At 43.2% G+C, this 22,155-nt stretch overlaps 1 protein-coding gene across 1 annotated transcript in view; it reads left to right on the forward strand.

Annotated features, from left to right (window-relative positions):
- Window positions 1-1,660: 1,660 nt before the first annotated feature.
- The window catches only part of ABHD12 (abhydrolase domain containing 12, lysophospholipase), a 38,010-nt gene continuing 17,515 nt past the window's right edge, over window positions 1,661-22,155 (forward strand). Inside the window, exons 1-2 of the mRNA XM_054629246.2 lie at window positions 1,661-1,931; window positions 21,870-21,994. Coding sequence (XP_054485221.1) covers window positions 1,774-1,931; window positions 21,870-21,994 — 283 coding nt within the window. The 5' untranslated portion in view covers window positions 1,661-1,773. The remainder of the gene's footprint in view (window positions 1,932-21,869; window positions 21,995-22,155) is intronic.

The raw sequence follows: 22,155 nt of genomic DNA on the forward strand, positions 1-22,155 counted from the left end.
GCATCCACACTTTGATAAATGCCAATCACTTGTTTTTAATATTTTAAAAGTTTAATAGTAATAAAATGGTTATAAAAATAGTAATACAATTAGAGTAATAATAATTTGGACAATTTGAATTAGGACAATATGAGACAATAGAAACAAAGAGTTACGGACGATCCATGATCCATCCGGGTACCTCTTTCTGGGCAAAATAAGCTCGAAAAAGGACACACGTTAACAGAGGATTAACCGTTAAAAGCAGCAGCCTGTTGCATATTCATACACCTCATACAGGATGCATAAATTCCATTCAAACATAGGATTCTGTTTGTCAACTTCTTCCTCTTAATCCTAACAGCATCATCCTACCCAAGCCAGGCGGGAAGAAGTTCGTTTCTCCTGATAATGGAGCAATAAATTCTCTTTCTCTGAAAGATTTAGGTGTCCATTCCTCACACTCCGGCTGCTGTCTCAGTGCAAGTCCTTTCTATAGAAAAAAGTATCCTACATAGCATAGTTTCTATTTTAACATTTTGTTATAACCTAAGACTATATTTAACACACTACTTAAGAGAATTAATACAACATTACTTTCTAACACAACACATATAATATTCATTTTAATATTTGCAAAAAGCCAATCATCAAATATGCATTTTTCACAACACAGAGCCAGGGAAGCTCTGTAACTTCCTTGCCTTGCCTATGTGGTGCCTCTTCAGGCATAAATCAAATGAGGACCTACTTTCCAGTGTGGTATCATAACACTTCTGTGCCATCAAAGAGCTTTTTCCCTGTCCCTGTTCCCAATGCCAATTCCATCAGTAGCTTGGCTCTGACTCTCCTCACATCCCTGAACCAGCTGTGCCATGTGAAAAATGGGTATTTTATGATTGGCTTTTTGCAAATATTAAAATGAATATTATATGTGTTGTGTTAGAAAGTTATGCTGTATTAATTTTTTTAGGTAGTGTGTTAAATGTACTTTTAGGTTATAACATAATGTTAAAATAGAAACCATGTATGTGAGATATTTTTTTAAGAAAGGAATGAGGTACTCGCACCAGATACCAGCCCCAGGACACCTAAATCTTTCAGAGAAAGAGAATTTATTGCTCCATTATCAGGAGAACCAACTTCTTCCTGCCTCGCTCAGCCCTGAAGACGCCGTCAGGATTCAGAGGAAGAAGCTGACACTGACCAGACAGAATCCTGTGTTTGAATGGAATTTATGCATCCTGTATGAGGTGTATGAATATGCAACAGGCTGTTGTTTTTAATGGTTAATCCTCTGTTAACGTGTGTCCTTTTCGGGCTTATTTTGCCCAGAAAAAGGTACCCGGACCGTCCGTAACTCTTTGTTTCTGTTGTCTCATATTGTCCTAATTCAAATTGTCCAAATTATGATTACTCTAACTGAATTACTATTTTTATAACCATTTTATTACTATTAAACTTTTAAAATTTTACAAACAAGTGACTGGCGTTTTTCACAAGGGGCTCTTTCACGGGCCCGCACAGCTCCCGCCCTCAGCAGCGCCGCCCCGGCCCACAGCGAAATGGCGGCCGGGCTCGTGCCCGCAGTAGAGATGGCGCCGCGGCCTCTCCGAGGCGGGGATTGGCGGGGGCGGTGGAGGGGCGTGGCAAGGGGCGCGGTCGGGGGCGGGGATTGGCGGGCGCGCCGAGGGGGCGGGGCCGGGCAGTGCCGGGCAGGGCGCGCGGCGAGTGAGCGCGGCCCCGCTCCGCTGCCGCCGTCTCCGCCGCCGCCGCTGCCGCCCCCGCCCCGGCATGAGGAAACGCAACGAGTCGGTCACGGTGGAGCATGAGCGCGCCGCCGCCGCTGCCGCCGTGCCCGGGCCCCTCGACAAGGGCTGCAGCCTGAGGCGAAGCCTGCGCCTGCCTTCCTCCGCCGCCGCCGCCGAGGGCATGAAGCGACCGCTGGGCAGGTGAGCGCCGCCGTCGCTCCGCCGGGCTTTGTTATCCCCGTGTCACCGTCTCGGGGGCACCGGGAGCCTGCCGGGGAGCGGGACGGCAGCGGGGCTGGCTTTGGCGAGCAGAGGGGAAGGGCCGAGGAGCCGGCGGGACGGACAGGTACGCGGGCCCGGGATGGTGCCCAGCTCAGCCCCGCTTCCCCGGTTTCGCTGGCTTTCCGTGGTTTCCCGGTGTGCCAGGAGGGCAGGTACCGGCCCCGCGGTACCTTCCCTTCTCGGGGCAAAGGAGCGGTCGGAGAGCGGGGCGGTAACGGGACCGGCGGAGCCAGCCAAGGATGGGAGGGGTTTGGTGCTCGTACCTGGGCGCTGCCGCCTCCATCCCCCTTTGGAGCAGGCAGGCGTTCTCCCAAAATAAAAAATGGAAAAAATGGCTAGCACGGAATCCTTCCGTCAGAGAGCGTATGTGGAGCAGCAGGGCCCTGCAGGTAGGATGTCTGCGTTTTTGGGAGAAGCCGGTGGCTGTCAAAGTGATCTCTTTGCCGTAAATGAATCAGATTTAGGGGTCACTGGGAGAAGCTGACATGCGTGACTGTTGGAAGGAGTTTAGCCGTGGCTTTTTGCCAGGTACGTGAACGTTTTAAACGTTTTGTGCGTATTTATAGTGGGGAAATGTTTGTGTGCCTTTCTAAAAAGACTGTAACAATAGAAGGTGCTTATCACCTGCACCCTTCATCGTGCAAGGTTTTTGGGGGGATGCAATACACGATCAGGACTTGCCTCCCTGGCCCTCTGCAGCTGCGAGTCAAGATACAAGCTTTTAGTTTCCTCTAAACCAGTATGGTGGTGTTCTTTGTGTTTTGGAAGTGTGAAGAATGTGTAGAATAGCTATGTGGTTTGGGTAGCTGAAACCAAATTGCTGTGCTTCAGCAATACATCAGCCAATTTTTTTTTTTTAAAGGTGCTTATCAGTGCATTTCTAGTAAATGAGCTATTGTGGATGTTTCTCTGCTAAATTTTCTGAGATTTTTTTCTGTTCTCATAGACAAAATTAGCATTTGAAAAGAGCTGTGGATACTTGTCATGTTCAAAGACAGAGGCTTTAAAATGTGATTTCTCATATTGGGTAATAGCTATTTAATTTTGTGCCCTGGAGGTAAACCTTTGGGATGCTGTCACTGCTCTGTACATGTTATGACAAGCTTTTGGTAATTGAAAATGGCGCTGAGTTGATCTCTCAGTTTCCATGACTGTGCAGTGGATCAAACTGCGACAGTGCTCTGCTTTTAGAACATTTTGAAATTTGGCACATCTATTCTCTTTGCCCAAGTGGATGTCTTCTAGACCGGTGGCACTTGAGTGATGGCTTGCTGGCTCTTCAGCGTTGTGAATGGCACTCAAGCACCTTTTACTCAGATGGAAATGCTCTGTCGGTGGTGGTGAGCAAGCCCTAAGAGCTCCGAGTGCAGGCTGTTGGCTTGGTCTGGCAAGCAGGCAGGTGCTTTGTGGATCCCAGACACAGCACAGCTGTATTGGGAGGGCCAAGCTAAAAATAGGGAAAGCACATCCTGTCTGTGAGAAATACTCTTGCATTTATTTCTCCATTTACACGTTTGAAAACGGTCAGCAGTCAAGCTTTCTTCGGTTTTCTCCATTTTCCACTTTTGAAGCCTGTTTCAGAAATTCCTGAAGTCCTACATGGATTCTGGCCCTTCCTCCCTGCTTCCCACCTCCCCCTGTCCTTTTTGGGTCAGGTCAACACAGCAGTGTTTCTTAAACTCGTGACATTGTAGGAGAATCTTGTTTGAAGCTGGCTTTGGCTTTTCCACGTTTTGAAATATCTGTGATGGTTTTTTTTCTTCCATGATGTCCTGTGTTGTCTACCTTTCTTACTGACTTTCAGTGGACCTTCTCTGACTTCCTCACCTTGTGAGCCTTCAGACAGCGGTTTGCAGGCAAAGTGTCTCTGTCTGCCAATACCTTCCAGCAGTGTTTTTTTATGGGACAACAAATGCACTGGTGAATCTGAGCATGCAGGAAGGGGAGGTCCAGGCAGAAGAAGGTGTGATGCCAAGAGATAAGGTTCTTGTCCAGAGCAATCACCCTGAGTCAGGTCAGACAGCCTTCTAGCTCCATATCCCACCCTTGGTGGACAGCAGGGAGTGTTTAAGGAAGAACATGGGGCAATGCATGCAGTGACCTCCCCAGGGCAGTTGTGTTCAGTTATGTGGCCAACAAGTTGCTGTTTCACCATCTAGATCATCATATTTTAATATGCAAGGTCATGCTGTTATTGCAGCATTCCTTATACTGCTGGAAATAAAAGTAGTGCTTGATTGTTGTTTCCAATGGGTTACAGCAGCTTTACTCCCCAGCTTGCCAAAGCTGTAAGGTGAAAATTCAGCTGCAAGGTTTCTGAGGTGGTGGAGGTGGCATAATATCTGAAATTGGAGATTTGTACCAGACTGTTCTTAGCTTGCTCCTTGGTGAAAGAGTTAAAATCAACTCATGAATGCTGTGTTAAAGGGGAAGTTGGGCTCTCTGCATTTCGTGCTGCTGTTCTTTACCCTCTGCAGGCTTGGGGAAGCAGCACATATGTTTGGCTTCAATCTGTGGGTTTCCACCTCTTATTTGTAAACAATACAAGCCCCTGGCTGGGAAGGCAAACCAATCCCCAGTGGTGTGGAGTGGCTGTGTAGTTGTGCAGCCAAGGGCTGATCATGTGGCATATTCCATGGGTCAGGAGCAAGGGGAGAGGGAGCTGCAGAGGCAGCTGTGTCTGCAACTGCAGCAGTGACCAGGAGGCTGCTGTGTGCCCTTCTCCAGCACAGCTTTTCCTGCTCACATCCAGCTCCTCAGCAAAGGCTAAACAGCACCCTAGGTGATGTTTATGGGATACAGTGCTGGCTTTGTACCAGCAGCAGTTTGTTCTTACAGCAGTATTTTTGAATTTTTACCAGCACTGCGTTTGCCCCTCAGTTTTTGTTCAGTCATAGCATCACAATGTGCTCATTCATCCAGGAGCTGAAACTCATTCTAAAGAGGTGGCTGTGCATTTTGACTGGCAACTACTCTGTTACAGAAAGTGTGTGCATGGGCTTCAGAGTGTAATGGAGATGGATATCTGATAAATAAGATTTATGTGGCTTTGGCTAGTGCATAGTGCAATCAGTGTGGCTTTCCTTAAGTGGTTTACAACCAGAAATCAACAAATATAGGTATTTCCATTTTCTTCCATAGATAGCAATAATATCTACTATGATGTTTACCTAAGCACTTTACAAATTGTGCCTTTAAAGTGCATGATTATTTTTTTAAAGGAGCTGTTTTGTCTGAGATTATTAAAAGCAATAATGCAGTAAATAAAGAAATAATAAGCAGTGCTTACTTTTCCTGGTATGTAAGTTTTGTGTGGATGGCCATTCCTCTGATATTTCTGTTGTGAAGCATTTTCCAGGTGCCAGTGTTGGAAGTGCTAGATGGATATTAGGGTAGCATTGTGTTTTGGGTACTGGCTGTGACTCATTTTTGTGGTTGGTGGCTGTTCTGAGGAAATGTGTTTGAGCAGCCATAGATGTGGAAAACCTTTATGTGGGAGTACAGAGAATAGAGAAAATCAAACGAGCTTAATACTGACATTAGATACCAGAGCAAATTCTCCTATCTCATTTCTGCTGAACCCTGATCCTAGTGATAAAAGGTCACATGCATGTTACCCTTCACTTCTGTGACCTCATGGTTATCTGATCCTCATTTAATCCCAATCAATAGTCAGACTATAGACTTGAGGTGTGAATTTTGCCATTCTCCAATTCTTCTACAAACACTCAGTTGCTACAAATGCTAGAACTTGTTCCTGTCTCTCTCCATGCTGTGGAGCAGTGAAGTGCTTCAAACCCCATGTGTGTGAGCTTTGTTCCTTGGTACTTCTGTGCTCTGCCTTGCTGCTGTCCCTTCAGCTGTCCCTGGTTCCTTTGCTCCTGGAGACCTCCAGCTGCTGGTACAAGTCCTGCAAGGGGAAGTTTTGGGACCCTTCCAGTGCCTGTCCAGCCTGTGCACCCCACAAGTTTTTGGGCTGACACTACAATTTGATGTAGTTTCAGTTCCCCTGTAGTCAGCCCTGTTCTTGTCTGTTGTGGTGCAGCTTGCTCTTGGGAGGCAGCAGGTTGCTTTTAGAGCATTTCCTGAGTATTTTATGAACATGCTGAAGGGAAGAGGGTGCAGCAGGCTGCTCTTGTCTTCCCCTCTGATGCAGCTGAATTTCCCTGGAACAGTGAGCGTGCTCAAGTGTGACAAATGCGATGTGTGGTGACCCTTGGTGCCATCCTGCCCCAGCAGCTGAAGTGCTTCAAGCCTTCCCATGTCCCTTTGGATTTAACCAGTGGTATCTTCCCTCTGACAGAAAACTTGGCCATCTCCAATATCTACCCCTCTGTCCTCTCAGTGCCCCATCCTTCTATCTCTAGACCTAGCCCCCTTTCTTCTGATGTTACTTTTTTAGAAGCATTTGCAGAGTCTTTTATGATTATTCCAGTCTGTTCCATTGTAGCACAGATGACAAATACTTGAATTGTTCTCCTGCAAGTTTTCATCAATATATTTAAGGGTTTTTTTTCCTCAAGTGAATTTTATGCTATTGTCTCTCTTAATTACTGTGTTCAGGTTAAACCAGTCACTTGTCAGGGCTTTCAAAAGAGGAAGGAGGCTGCCTGCATAGAGATATTTCATCAATCATGCTGCTTTTTCACCAATTCCACCTTCCTACTGGGTAACTGCCTCTATTTCAGTTTTTCTTGAGCAGAGTTCACAAAAGAGCTGTGAAATGGTTTCCAGTTGCTTGCCTGTTCTTTCTTTCATAGTAAATACAGGTTGAATCACAGTCCCTCCAATGGGTAAAATATGAAAAAACAGTTTCCTTTGTGTGAGGATTTTTTTTAGTGTGTGGGGCTCCTTTTTGGTTTTGGTTGTGTTGGGTTTTTTTGGTGTGGTTTTTTTTTTTTTTTGTTTTTTTGTTTTTTTTTTTTGTTGTTGTTGCAGTTCTCTTGAAGAGCATGCACATTAATATTTTGCTCAGATATGTCAAAAATAGGATTGTCTAACTTTTTCCACCTGTATGTTTTCCTTTTTTTTTTTTAAATTATTTATTTGAAGGGTATCACAGTAGCTCTGCCTCCTGTTTTTTCAGCCATTTTGGCAGCTTATGGCTGGGGAATGCCTCTGAATTTCTCCCAGGTTACCAGTTTGGGGCATTAGGTATGCGTTCTCTGCAGCATCTTCCCAGTTTGCTCATCTTTTCCAGCCATTATAATTCTTTTTCCTTGTGCTCATCTTCTCCCCACTCTTTCTCAATGACACATTAGTCATTTGGCAAAAATAGCACTATTCCCTGCAATGTGGGGAATTATTTGTTTTATTATTGTGGATTATTTTAATTTATTTTCTTTTTTTTTTAATTTAAAGATTTTTGAAGCTATAATGTTGACATGTAGCAGTTCTGTGCCTCAGTGTGTTACTGTTACAGCCTATCTTTTTTCACCATTTTCATCACTGACTTTTGGGTTTTTTTTTGGTGTTAAGTAGGTGTGGTTTATTCTCTTAAACATCCCTTGAGACTCATAGCATCCTCCTGCAGGTCTCTCTGCATGACCTAAAATTTCTTTCTTTGGATCCAGTGTACCCATGAGCCTCTCTGGATTTTCTGTAACAGAGCACAGCATTTTTTCTGCTGCATCTGCTCTGTTGCGTCTTTTACTCTCTGAGCAGTTTCCTCAGGTCCCCCTATTTCTCACAGAGACCTCTGCTCAAGCAGGTGTGTTCAGGCTGAAGAGAATTTGCCCTCTGGTTTGGTGCTGGTCTCCTTAAACTCTTGATTTCCTTGCAGTGCCATATTTCTGACATCATTCTTGCCCCTGGGTTCAGTTGCTCTGCTTTGATGGCTTATGTCTGAATTAATAATTACCATGGTATTGCTAATTGCTACTGCTTTACAGTACTTTCTACTTGGGAGCTGTATGAATTGCCTCTGCTTGTTTGAGCATACCTAAACTTCCCTTGGGTTTGGTAACTCCTGGCACCAACAGGGCTTCCCTGTCATCTCTGGAGTGAGGGTGCCTGTGCAGATCAGGGTCTGCTCAGCATTGTCACCTTCTCTTCTGTCCTTTCTGGCATGTGGTTGCTGAGCCAGAAATCAAGTTCTCTGCAGAGGCAGTCACAGGTCACTGCAGTGAATCTGTAGGTTTTCTCCAGGGTGCAACGTAGACGCGTTTCTTTTTGGTGAAAACAATGTCGGGGTGTTTTTATTAAAACTGATGGTGGTGACATCATTTGCTCTCCAGAATCCCCTTTCTGCTCTATGTTCAAGAGCCTGGTGTACCCCAGCAGGGCTTCTGCTGTATTTGAAGAGCGCTGCCAGCTGAGTGTGGGCTCCTTTGAAAGGAGCAGTGCCTGCTTAGGAGACTGCAGCCAAGTTACTTTATCCTCCTAGGCCTGAAGGGCAGGGCAGATTATTTTGGTAATCATGTCAGGATGTGAAATTAGTGAATTCTACAGCAATTCCCCTATAAAACCTGGGGTTTTGTGAGCTCATTGGGTAGCTGTGCTGTGTCCTGTTGGATCTCCAGCAGCAGCTGGCTTCTGGCATGGGGAGGGAGTGAGTGACTGCAAGCAAGGGAAGTTTACTAAGGATGTAATGTGAGAGCACTATGTTAATGTAGCCGTGACTGAATCAGTACCACAAGAAGATTAAAAGAAAGTGCTTCAGCTGTATTAAAAGGGTAACAGGAGACCTAGGAGACTCTAAAGCCATTAGCCTGAGGTGGAGTCAGTGCAATTTAAATTGCAAGAGTTAATTTGAAATTCAGTGGAAGAAGATTTAACAGCTAAATATATATATACTAATGAAAGTAGATCTGTCCTGTGGAAGGACATTGTAAAATGCAACAGGTTTGTCAAGATTACAGGCTGGTTGATCCAAGTATCAGCAGTAAAATTGTTTCTCCAAAGCACTTGACTTTGTACTGTAGTTTTATTGACATTGCTTACACTGCTAATGGAAAGCGTGATATCTCTATTGAAAATTGGCTCAATGGAGAGAGAAACAACTGGGAAATTGGAGTGGGATTGATCCTTGAGTTCAAAGGTGTGTAATTTTGTATATCAATCATCCCAAGGATGAGTTGGTTATCAGTCACTATTGATAAAGGTGGGAGGAGGAGGAGGAGAGGATTGATAAGGGTTGATGGATGGGGAAGTCAGCAGTTCAGAGCAGATGGCCAAATAGTGAAAAGGTCACCAGGACACAAGTAAAGCTGGCAGGATGGTGGGGGAGAGAGGGCAGGGGTTGTAACAGGGATAGGAATGGTGACAGAGGGTGAGGCTGTCCTAGGTAAGTCACCTCTGTAAGCTGTCATGTGTCCCTGAATATCCCTTATCCAGACAGGGAGGCTGCCACCTAGGCTGTGGACTTTTGCCTTGCTGGCACACATCTCCTTCCTTCTCTCTCTCTCTCTCTCTCTAAGCAGCTGGTGAAACTAGTGCAACACTTGGCTTCAGAAATCTGCCTCTTTCTTATTGAAGGCAATTCAAACTTTCAAATGGAATTTCCTAATTTTAGACTCTATCACGTGCCTTGATAGTTCACTGAGCTAACAGGAATCATGACTATTTACTTTCCAAATCAAAGTGTTTATTTAACTCAGATTTATATCAAGATTGTAACTCTTACTGAGAAATGGAGCAATAGAAAAGATTGTGTTTTAGAAGTTAATCTTCTAGTCTAACAAACACTTGAAAACATTCGAGATAAGTCCCACGGCTGCCCTTGTTCAAAACTATCTGTCCAATTTGTACCCACTTAAAATGGTTGTTTAATTCCTCTTGAAAAAGAGATTAGTGTTGAGTAATAAGGGCCATAAGGTCATGTGAAGTCTCATCTGCCTTTTTACTGAAAGTGTGCAGAATAAAGGATTTCATGTGGCATAGCTGAAGAAATGAATAAACTGAAGAATATGTGAATAACTGAAGAAACCCTTTTTCTTCTTTGGTACTCTTCAGTGGCATTGTGCAAGCTCAGAGCAGAAAATGCATTTACCCTCTCCAGAGCCTGGTTTCCCTTCTCCTGGCAGTAAAGCTTCCCCTGGGGTGACTATTCTGAGACAGAGGAGCCTACACTAATGAGGATGATGTAAACTGGAAACTTGGAGTCAGGGCTCCCAGGCTGCAGCATCCTTGCTTGTGGAGCAAAGTGTGTTCAAGGTGCTTTAAGAACTGAATAGATGTTAAAACTTCTTACAATGCTCAGGAAGGGAAGCCTGGCACTCTTTTCTCCCTTAAAGCAGTCTGATTTCACTTTTTGTCAAGTTTTGATTAGTTTCAGAGCAGCTTCAGGAAGCAGGAATAAAGCTGACAATACAAGTTTTATACTGCTGAATGTGAAAACTGTGAATTGCACACAGTCATTGGAAATAGCCCATTCTCTTGTTCTTGCAAGTCCAGCAGAAATGCAGTGACTGACCTTTGCTTTCAGTTTCTGATAGCTTTGTGCTGGCTCTTATAAAACATTATTTTCCCCTTTCATTACCAGAGTAGGGACCACGTTTCATTTTAAACTTTGGCAGGCTGATGTACAAGTGCTGCTTAGCACAGCTGGTCAGAGCATGGTGCTAATGACACCAAGGTTGTGGGTTCAGTCCCTCTGTGGGCCATTTGCTCAGGAGTTGGACTTGATGATCCTTGTGGGTCCCTTGCAACTGGGAATATTCTGTGCATCTGTTTCGTTTCCCTGCAGTTAAGTAAAAACTCCAACACCTGGTTTTCACTTTGGAGTTTGTGTTTTCTGGGTTGGCTCTTGAAGATTTTGTAGTGTTAGCAATGGATTTGGTTTTAATTGTCCTTAATTTTTTAAGCCTTTGTCATTTTGGAGTTCTTTCCTTCACGAGATGATAGCTAGAGCTGGAATCCCTGAATAGAGCACAGATGAACACAGATTTATCTGCCTGCCTATATGCAAAATGACCCCCTGTTCAAAGCATGTCAGGGCCAACAGCAGTTCTATATCTGCTCATACATCTGTTCTTTAACTCTGGCTGTTGTTTCATGGCCATGCACTGTTTGTTAAGCCTCCCTTTTTAAACGGGTCACAATTACAGAGGACACTGTGACTGCCAGCTGAATGTAACTGTGCTGGGCTGACAGTCAGCATATGTAATGTTTTGGCATTGTTTAATGTTCTTGTTTGCTTGTATGCTTCCAACGGGGAACAGTTGGTCTATTGTAATCAAAATGTATTGCTAACGATGTGTTCTGAATCTAAAAGGTGGCAGAATCACTGCTAACACAAAAACATTCTTTTTCTTCAGGCTTCTCAGAAGGAATGGCTTCTGATCTCTGCCAGCAAAAGTAGAGCTTTTTTTCAGCTGGAAAGTATAAGATGACCATTTTCATGTGTTTGGAAGGAAAAATGTCTACAATACACAAATGAATCTTTTGCTCAGGTGATTTAGATGAGAGCCAGAGCCACAGAGCCTGCTGCTAGTGGCAATTCTCAGGCTGTGTGGCTGCCTCACATGAACTGCTGTGTGAAAAAGTGATTTCATGCTTACAGAGTTGTGCTGCTTGGAAATACAGATCTGTTCCCTCACATGCATCCACAAGAGCAAAGAGTGAACCTGGATTCTTGTTCTTGCTGCAAGGTCAACGCACTCATGAAGGTCTGTGGGGTTTACAGCACGTTAACAAGGGGTAAATGGTGGAGGGGGAATTGGCTTGGCTGTACTCTGTGCTGCCTCAATTATTATATGCATTCAGCAGGCAAATGGCTTTAAATGCAGGTTGGGAGCTGTGGTGGAGCATTATGTGTCTGAACTAGTTGTGCTCTTGAACCTCTGCTTGTGCACCTTGATACTCCTCCCCATGAGAGCTGAGTGTGGTTGGGAGAAATGAGAATTTCCAGACTTGGCTGGTCTCAAGCTTCTGTTTTGCACTTCCAGTTCTGTTTCTGTCTTTTGGTGTTTATGTTCTGGTTTTTTCTCTTTCATTAGCAGACAGCTAATGTGTTCCCCAGCTCACAGAGTAGTGGGAAGGCTGTGCCTTTAATATAAACCAGCTGTCAGCTGTGAAATGAGTAAAAAACTTAAGAATTCGGTAAACACCGTGGAAGGAGTGTACTTGTTGTATCTCAATGCCAAGCTCGACTAAAATCTAATGTGGATGACTTCAGATTTGATTAGTGTCAGCAGCATTGCTGGTGAGCTCTGGAGAAAGTATGTCCTTAGAATTTAAACAAGGGCTCATACCAGAAAGGTTTGGGCACAGATTAAGTGGCTGTTGCAGAAAATGCATTCAGGAAAAGTCAACAACCTTAAAACCCGAATCCCCAAGCCTGCTCTTCTGTCCCAAAAGTCAGTTGTTCTGTTGCCGAGGGTTTAATTATTCGTTGTTTGCTACATACTTAAAATGACAGAAGCATCTGCCCCTTCCTTTTTAAAATGTTGCTTTCAGGTTAATCTTGTCACATGCAGTTCACACTAATGGTAATACCAGTGTACCCAAGCATTGAGAAATAACATAGTTGCTGCTTGGGCCATGCTGTCAGCATACATTTAAAATAAATTGGTGCTGTATTGCCAAATGTTCAGCCCATTCTTGTCTCCTGCTCTGTGAAACATGTACATTTCATGCAACTGGAATGTAAAGTAATCAAGACTGCTGTTCCAATCTCCTGTACTTCAAAGGATGTGCCAATGCATAGTGATTTAATCAGACAAGCTGTGTTATTACTGCATTTAGGGTAGTCAGCTTAGACGGTGGTTGTGGAGAGGAGAGCCCAAGCCATGACCTTGGGAAGGGATGGGGTGCTGATGGGGGAAAAATTAGATGTTCCATGTCCCTGTCCTGTTAAATGCTTGTGAGAGCCTTTCCCTCCCTTGCTTAATTGATTCTGCTTTTTGCAAGTGTGTTTCATGGACAAAGACCTGTACATTACCTGCAAGCTCCTCTGTTATTTCTGCTCATTAATGCTGTACTCTTGCCTTTCCCTCCCTTCACGGGCTTGTTTTTGTTTTTGTTTTTTCCTGCAGCGCTCTGAGTCCTGGCATAACCTTTGCTGGCATTTCAGTGCTATCGACCTGCTCAGCAGTGCTTTCCTCTCACCCTGAGTGCTGATGCCACATTGCCCCCACTTGATGCATCAGGATCTTGATTCTTTCAGGTCCTACCCTGAGCTTTCCTTCTTCTCTAAGCTGAAATGTGGTTGTGAGGGTCTCAATAGCTGGAGCTTGATGGCCCCTCCTGAAAAAATTAATTGAGATGCTCTCCTTTACTTTGCAATTATATCTCTTGGAGGAACAGAGCTAAATCCTTGACTGGCTAGATGGCTTCCTTCTTGCTGTTTAGTGTTTTAAGTTAATGCTTAACCACTTGATATTAATCAGAAGGAGGCACAGAAGCAGTGTGTGATAATCTGGGTTGTAAGAGGGGGATGAAGTAGTGAAGTGAGGGAATTTGGGAGCTTAAAGTTTCAAACCTCAACTGCATTCAGGTGGGTGGGACAACCCTGAAGCTCTTAGCCCAGCCAAAAGAAGATGGTTTGTAGGCTTTGTGGGAATAGAGAGTTTGCAATAAAGGAGGGAAAGGAATGTGTCCAAGGCAGCAGTTGTACAATCTCTGTAAGCTGATGCCATGACCAAAACAAAAAGTCCTGGAGGCTCCTTCTTTGGAACCTTCTTAGGTGTTTCTACCACAGGTACTAAACCATCTCCACAAACTTAGGTATTTGAAAGGCTGATTTTATGTGTGTTTGCATTTATCTGTTACAATGCAGATACAGGGTTGGGTCTTTTCTACAATGAACTTCTTTTTGTGGCCCCACTAACCAGTGCCAGCTTCAGGCTGCATAGGGCTGGGAGTGAATGGAAGATGGGATAAACTGCATAGTTTACTCATGGAGAGCTTGTCAAATGAACTGAGGTAACTTCTCTGACTGCAGGTGATGTGGGGAGATTTTTAAAGGTGATAGAAGTTCCAGAGGGCCTAACTGAAAGCAGCATCAGTAGTCATGTGATTGATGTTAGATGGGGTGTTTTTAATGGAAAATAAGGGATGAGGTGCTAAAAGTGCTGGTTAGCATACAGACAAAGCATTCTGGTTCTGTTTGCTGACATGCAGCACTTCTCTGGAGCTGTGTTGTCTGAAGCTTTCATGGTCTGTCTGTGATACTGCTAGAAACAGAGAAATAAGTTAGTGCTTATAACTTTCTGTTGTGCTTTAGATGTACAACATCCTAATCAGCAAAAAAAAAGAAAAAAAAGAGAAAAAATTCTATAATAGTAGCAAAGAAGAATAAATTTCAGTAGCCAGTAGTGTTTTTTATTGTTAGAATTGTTTGTTATCATTTGACAGGAAATTCAAAGTTTTACGGGTGTATTGACATCTTGTAATTTCTCAGTTTTGAAGTTTTTCCTCTGTTGGGACACCTTCATTTTCCATCACTGATGGTGGTGTGTCTGTTGACAAAATAAGTTGTCACAATATTGTGAGAAACTTGGAAGTAGAGCTTGCATGTGTAAAGATATTATCAAAAAGCTCAGCTTGCTTTTCTTTTGTCTTTTTGGTTATTTTTTAATGAAAACCCTTAGGCTTTAAATTTGTTGCCTTCCCCCCACCTTATTAAGCTGATTATTCCCGTTAATTTGTCTTTTTATTTAAAGAGAAATAGCAGAACATCCCAAATCTTTGCTTCTGGGTACAGTCAGACTATGGAGTGCTATAGCTTTTCTGGGACTCTCCTGATGGAGGCTTGAATACCTGGCTTCATCCTAGTTTTTAAGGCAAATATTTAAGAAGGTTTGCTTAGTGTTTTATTCACCTCTCTCTCCCACTTTTCCATTGATCCAAATAGGAGCATTTAGCAGCTTTAGCCAGATCTTGAGGTTTGGGTAGCTTTTTCTGTTTCTGCCTAGTAGGCAAATTATTCAGCTTTCTTTGTATTCTGGGAGCCTTCTTATTTCCTGTGAAAAATCACTGTTCAGTGAGAATGCAGCCAGTCTAATTTGTTGCTTGAACCTGGCAAATTTTAGCCCATTCAGCTCAGCTCTGGGTCACCAGAGGGAGTTTGTGAAGTGTGGGCTGTCACAGTTTGCCAAGTGTTTGTGGGAGGAATTAAGTGGACAGCTGTGTAAGGTAGTCTGTCTTTTCTGGGATGAGGAGGAGAAGGGACTGGGTGACTTCTTGGGATCTTCTGTAGCCTCTTTGCTCTTCATGTATCTGTGATGTGACTAAAACAGTCTCTGATTTAAAATGCTTATTTTAAGTCAAGTGATGAACATTTTGGATGCTACAGTGATGAGGGCAGTAGGATCAGGTATAAACTTTCCTGTTGCATTTTCTGTACCTTTGATGGCATAGAATAATAGTGTACCTTGTATTAATTGACTGATACTTCCACACAACAGATCCAACTGCTCTTAAGGCTTGGGTTTACAGGCAGATGGACTTGTACTTGAATTATAGAAGTTGTCAAAGAACAAATAAGGTACCTGGACTTTCCTACCTCATCCCAATAGCTGAAAGATCAGTTTGTCTTTTGAAACATTAAAGCAAATCATGTCTTTCAAAGACATGACATGTGTCAGTAACAATTTATTCCACTGCTGGATGCCTGAAAAATCTCAGAGTCCTTTATCCTTATTAAAATATGTTCTGTATGGCTCTGTGCAATAGACTACCTTCATTATTTTGAATAAGTGATACTTGTGTTTTAGCCCCAGCTGTCGACTCAGCACCACACAGCTGCTTGGAATAATCACATTTTAAGTCTAGTAGTTGTCTTCCTAAGTAATCCAGTGATTATTTAGGAAAACAAGCACCATCACTTTGAATATCCCTCCTTTCCTACTTCTTTCCCCAGCTGTGTGTGCTGATCCATGATGCCATATGGGCTGGAATATCCCTTTGGTCAGTTGGGGTCAGCTGTTCCAGCTGTGTCCCCTCCCATCCCAACCATAGCCTCCTTTCTGGTGGGGTAGTGCTATTCTGCAGTGTAGTTTGTGAAGGGGAGACTAGAATATTTCTTCAGAAAGAGCAAAGATTTTAAGGAACTTCTTGTAAGAGATGGCAAAGGAATCTAGTAGAGCTAATTTTCTTTTTATTTTCCAGATCTTTCCGAGAGCAAAAGTTTTCAGGAACTGCTGGAAACTAAAATTCTCTGGGTCTGTAGTTTGCCATGCAGGTTTTGTACATGATATTTTAGTTGTTTTATGAAATAAGTTGGGGGTGGGGGGGGAAAGAACAGAGCAAAGCCTTTACATTTGTGTCTTGTTTCCAGGATTGGGGTTTGACTTTTTTTTTTTTTTTTATGTTTGCTTAATCCCTAGAATAGGAAGATGCATTTGGAGGATTTGATTTTTCTCTTTGTGTTGTTTTGCAGAGAACTCATCCTGTTAAAGAGATCTTAGTGCCAGAGGGAGGGATCAGTCGCTCAGATCCTTAGAGTTCTGGCAAATACTGCTGTTACCAATGGCTTTCATGGATTCAGGGAAGATCTGTTTTCAGGATTGGATGAATTTTCTATAATTTAAGCTCCCTTTTCTCTGTACAGTACCTACAGTGAAGCTGCTGGTTGCAGCTTTCATTGAGAATTCTATAGCAGTGCCCAAAATGAGTCGTGTGATTGCCTGTTTGCCCATGCAGGTTTATTCACTGTGCACAGAAACCAGGAGAGGGTAAAGCCCTGCACATGAGCATCTTTTCACTTTGCATTGAGCTCCACATAAAGCAGCTTTTGCAGGAAACCCGTAGGGGAAAGAATTCATATTAATCTTGTAGTGGAACATTACATTGTTGAGTGTTGCTGCTCGAGCTGTCCAAAAGCTGCTGGTACCAAGTCCAGATGGAGAGGGGAGACACTGCCTGTGAACTCAAATTCAGGAGCTGAGAGGCTGTTTCTGTGTGCAGCTGAAAGGCTGATAGGTTTCTTCCTTTTTCTTTTTTTTTAACTTTTTTGAGAAGGAACAAGTGGAATAAAATGAAAGCTTAATTGGATTGGGTGGCTCAGGTGGTGGAGGAAAAAAAAAATTGGATGCTCCTTCAGGACCTGCAAGGGGCCCTGTGCAGCACCACTGTCCAGGTGTGCAGAAAAGGAAAATGAGTGCTCCTAATGATCCTACCTGGGCTAGAAATCATCTCTTGTTCAAAACAAGGAAAGCTGGAAGGCTTACCAGGGACCTGATGTGTGGGCTGTCCTGCCTTTTGCATGGCTGCTGTATTGTTTCTTTGCCCCTGTATGCCTTGGGACTCTGTTGCAGTTTCCAAGTTGTAGAATAGGTTGTTTTGGATACAACTCTGTTTACCCCCCCAAAAAATCATCCCAGTCCTTTAAACTTCCTTTAGCCCTCATTCTTTTGAATCTTTTGCTCATGTCTTTATCTAACTCCTGATTTTATGCTCTTGATCCCTGTCTGCGGGAATAAATGTATTTTTTAAAATATGTTTTGTGTTAGGAGAGTGGGAGGATATGTTCTTTGTCATGGTGTTCACAGGGGTTTTCAGATTGGGGAAGAGATGAGGATCTGACTCCATGTTTCAGAAGGCTGATTTATTATTTTATGATATATATTACATTAAAACTATACTAAAAGAATAGAAGAAAAGGTTTCATCAGAAGGCTGGCTAAGAATAGAATAGCAAAGAATGATAACAAAAGCTTCTGTCTGGGACAGAGAGTCCAAGCCAGCTCCCTGTGATTGGCCATTAATTAGAAACAACCACATGAGACCAATCACAGATCCACCTGTTGCATTCCTCAGCAGCAGATAACCATTGTTTACATTTTGTTCCTGAGGTTTCTTAGCTTCTCAAGACGAAAAATTTGAAAGAAAAGATTTTTCATAAAAGTTGTCTGCGACAGTCCTTGTTTTGCCATGTATTTTGGTTTTTTCCTCTACCACCCATAAAGTCACTTCTGTCACTTGTGTGATCAAGGTCTTTGCTTTCCAAATCCTGTGCTCTGAGTTCCTGCTGGGAGAGCTCTGCTGTTTGCAGTTTGGAGAGCTGGGGACATGAGGGGCTGCAGAGCAGGGCAGGGTGACAGCATTCCCTGTCACTATTGAACAAACAGAGCCTCGTGCTCTGGTGTCTGCGGGAGTTCTGTTTCACTCCTGCCCCAGGCAGATCACAAGGGGCACGGTGGGCTGTGGGTGCCTTTGTCTGTAGATCCTTTAGGCACTGCAAGCACAGCCTGTGTGTGCTTCTGGTAAATGTTGTCCTTGCTCTGCTGCAGCTCTGACAGGATCAGTTTTAGTCTCTTGTTTCACCCTTGGCCTGCCCTTTCACCCTGCTAGCACATCTGATCAGGAGATGCTAATGGAAGCGCTCCTGGTGTAGAAATGATTCAGATGATCTGCAGGAGAAATTATTTTCATCTGAATCTGGATGCCAGAGCACGGCACAGGACTCTGGTGATTGGACATTGTTCATGAAACCTCCCAAGTTTGCTGGAGAGGAGGGGGCTGCACTCAGGGGATGCTGTCACAAGAGGACCCCCAGCTTCTCCTTGCCAGCCAGACACTCCCACTGTGCCCAAATGCAGAATGTGCTTGTTCTGGGTGAATGTGGCACCTTCATCCAGGTGGAAGCTACGAGGAAAACCTGCTGTTTCTGATGTCACACTTCCAGGAAAGAATTCCTTCTGTCAGACTGAAGTATGTCTGGAGAGGGAATGTACTTTTCTATGTTCACTTGTGGAAAGTGCATGAAGCAAAAACCACTTCATGTTTTGCCTGTGTTTGGGCAGAACCCAGATGTTGGGAAAAAGCCTTTGGTAAATGCAGGGGGGAATGTGATGCTGGGGATTTTGTTTTATTTTGGGCTGACTTGGGGTTGGGTGTTCTGTGTTGCATGAGATGTTTTGTTGTTTTGAAGTTTTTTTACACATTGTTTTTATTGTTCCAGGAAATCAGTTTCTGATATTCTTAAATACCTTCAGTTTGCAGCTTCTTATTTTCTACATCACTTGTATTTTCCAACTAAGACCTGCTGAGTTTTCTGGTGAGAAGGTGAAGACAAGTATGTTGCTTTTGCCTGAGCACACCAAAATTTCCTTTTGCAGGGCATATATTTCCTGAAATAGCTTTTCTACCAAGCAATAGGAGTTTAATTTAGCTAAATTACTCACTGAAGGTTTACCTGATAACTTCATAATGTCTGTATTTCAGCATATATTCTTGGATTTATCAGGGGAAAAGCTGTCTGGTGGATAGAAGCTTTGCCCTGGTTACATTGTAAGTAGACATCTCCCTGGAGATGAGGTGTAAATGTCACATTGCTGATTAGCATCTGACATGGGGCATGGGAGAAAAGAAAGGGATGCCTCAGTTCAGTCTCCAAAAAGGAGAAACTGGAATCATTCCTGAGCTCTGGCAGTGTTAGCTGGATAAATGTCCTCCTGTGTGCTTTCTGTTCCTGGTTCCAGCTTGTGGCTGGGCTCTGGGAAGTGCTTTGCCACCCACATCTCTGAGGGGCCCCTGTTTTGATGTGTTCTGGTTGTGCCTGGAGGAATTAAGACCTGGCTCTGTTGTCCTCCTAAGCGGGTGGGGGTTTTATTCTGGCATATGCAAAATTCCCCTGGCAGAGCTCTTTTTGGCTGCTGCAGGATCTAAGCCCCAGGCAGGAAAACTTGCTGGGAAGCCCCATCCTGCCTGGCTGCTCACCTGGACTCTGGTTCTTACTGGGAAGGTGGTGAGGACAGAGTGTCTTGGCTTAAGGCATTTGAAGGCATGGACACCCCAAAATGAGTTACCTCCCCTTTTAGCTTTAACCACTCCCCTTTTTGCCAATAAGGAGAGATGAATGGGAGTAGATCTAAGTGCAAAAATAACTAGACAAAGTGTTTTAACAAAACCACACACTTTTCTCATTGAAGAGAGCTAAGTTACATTTCAGTTGCTCAGCAGTTAAATGGCAGCTATCCTTTAGTGATCTCCCTTTGTCTTCCACAAATCCATTCCAGCTATGAAAATAGGTGGTAGGTGCTGATGTAGTGGAAAGCTGGGTTTCATCTGAGAGTAGGGAGCAATGATCAGCTCAGTGATTAGCCCAAACAAAATGTTCTGTGGCTTTTTTTCCCAAAGTTGTGGGCATAAGGTGGGTTGGCCTGAGGCTTTGGTACTCACTTCTGTTCTTCTAAATCCCATTTTGTATCATTTCCTCTGCTAGTCCTTTGCTGTTTTTGCTTTTCTTACTTTAGAAAACTGGGCTTGAGGTGTGGAAATGTCACTGGAAGCCTTGATGGAGTTCTTTACCTCTTCAATCATCAAATTTGCTGTGGGAAGTATAAAAATCTGTTGAACCTTTCAACGTGGGCTTGTTGCAGCCACAGCTGGGTGACAGTGACTTAGTAATCTATTTTTCCCCCTTTTGAAAAATGACAGTTGTTTTGGCTTGTGAAGAAAAGGGCTTTAATTTTGGTAGCACGTGTTTCTGAAGTCCAGAATGTGGTTCCAGGGTGAGAGGAGGCAGACAGGCACTTGTAGGCATGTAGTAGTGTGCTGAAGGCAGGGTTTGGATGAATAACAGGATATCCTTTTCCCTGTGAGCACCTTAGCAGTCATGCCAAAAACTTAGGGGGAGCAGGGGAGATTGGAATGTCTCCACTTCTGCTGTGCTGAAAAAGTGTTCCTGAAAGTCTTGGCTTTTGGTTCCCAAAAGCTATTGAGATTTTGAAAATTTTGGTACATCATTAAACTCTTTCCAACCCAGTTCTAGCTGTGCGCTCATTTTTCTTGTACAAATGTGTAAAAACCAGGTCTTTAGGCTCTCTATTTGACAATTTCACCTAGATGACAGGGCTAAACCCTCTTAGCTCGAGTCTAGAGCAAGTTTAGCTTGTCAGCTCCAAGAATTGCCAAATGGCAGATTAATAATTTCATGCCTTTTGGAAAGAGTGTTCTCTGATTTTAGTAGCCTGCAGTTCCCAACACTGAGAACTGTTTGCTCACTGGCATGGAACATGATTCTTGCTCAAGACTGTCTGCTGAAAAGGAGCAGCAATTGTGTTGCCTGAAGGCTTCCCATGGATTTTAGTTCTTGATTGCAGGGCTGGTTGAGAAACCTCAGTGCACATGAAATGTTGGTCAACTAAATCATTCCACATAAGCCTTTATGTAAGCATATGTGCATATATAAACACACATATATGAATGTGTATTTGGTAGCTATTCTGAAACAATAAAGGGAATTTTGAGATATATCACTTGACTAGCTGCTGTGTGTTACTTGATTTTTTTTGGTTGGTTTTTTTGTTGTTGATTAGGATTTTTTCTCTTTTTTTTTTTTTTGGTAGCTTATTCTTCCTAACAAGAAGAAAAGAGAAAATCGAGATACAGTGTTTGGGCGATTCTTAGAGAATAACACTACTGTTTATGAAATTTATTGTATTTTATAACTTAAAAAGGTTTGCTTTTTAGGGCATTGAGAGGTAATCCTTTTAGCTGGACAAAGCAGAATGTCTGCTCCAGTCTGTTCATGAGATAATGTGTAACTTTATCAGTCTCATTACACATAGTTCCTCAAAATATGTGAAAATAGAACTGAACAAAATCTGATAGTGATCGAAATGGAAGTATGATTGGGCTACTTTTTGGAGATGAACATGTGATATGCATTCTAGAGATTCTGAAATCTGTTAAGTTAGCAGGAAGAAAAGCTCTTGTTACAGAGTCTTTTAAAATGTAATCAGTAGGGAGTTTCTATTCCCTTTTTCTAAGCTATATGTCATCAGCTGGTATTTTGGTTACTTCTGCTTCTCTCAAACAACTGAGGCCACACAAACTGTTTGAAATTAGCTTTTGTTTAAAGTGTAAATGACCAGATTTTCAAAACCACCAAGCAGGCAGAGATCATTGTGAAAATTGCTCCATAAATATTCTGCTGTATTCAGCTCTATTTTTTTTTTCTTTTATGCAGGCGATACGGATTATGGTTTCGATTGAGGAAGTTAATACTCTGGTTGCTGGGAGTGTACATAGCCATCCCATTTCTAGTGAAGCTTTGCCCTGCTATTCAGGCAAAGCTGGTCTTCCTAAACTTTGGTAAGTGACTCAGTGGCTGGGTGGAGAGGGGACAAGGGGAGTTTGTTTGCCTTCACTTTCACCCTGCATGTGAAGGACATGAACTTTCACAGGTTGTAAACTTCCCCAGACTGTGGTTTGGAAAGCATTCTGTGTGGTTGGTGTAGCATGTCTTTATATAA

This window comes from Agelaius phoeniceus, chromosome 3, assembly GCF_051311805.1.
Source record: "Agelaius phoeniceus isolate bAgePho1 chromosome 3, bAgePho1.hap1, whole genome shotgun sequence".
Lineage (NCBI taxonomy): Eukaryota > Metazoa > Chordata > Aves > Passeriformes > Icteridae > Agelaius > Agelaius phoeniceus.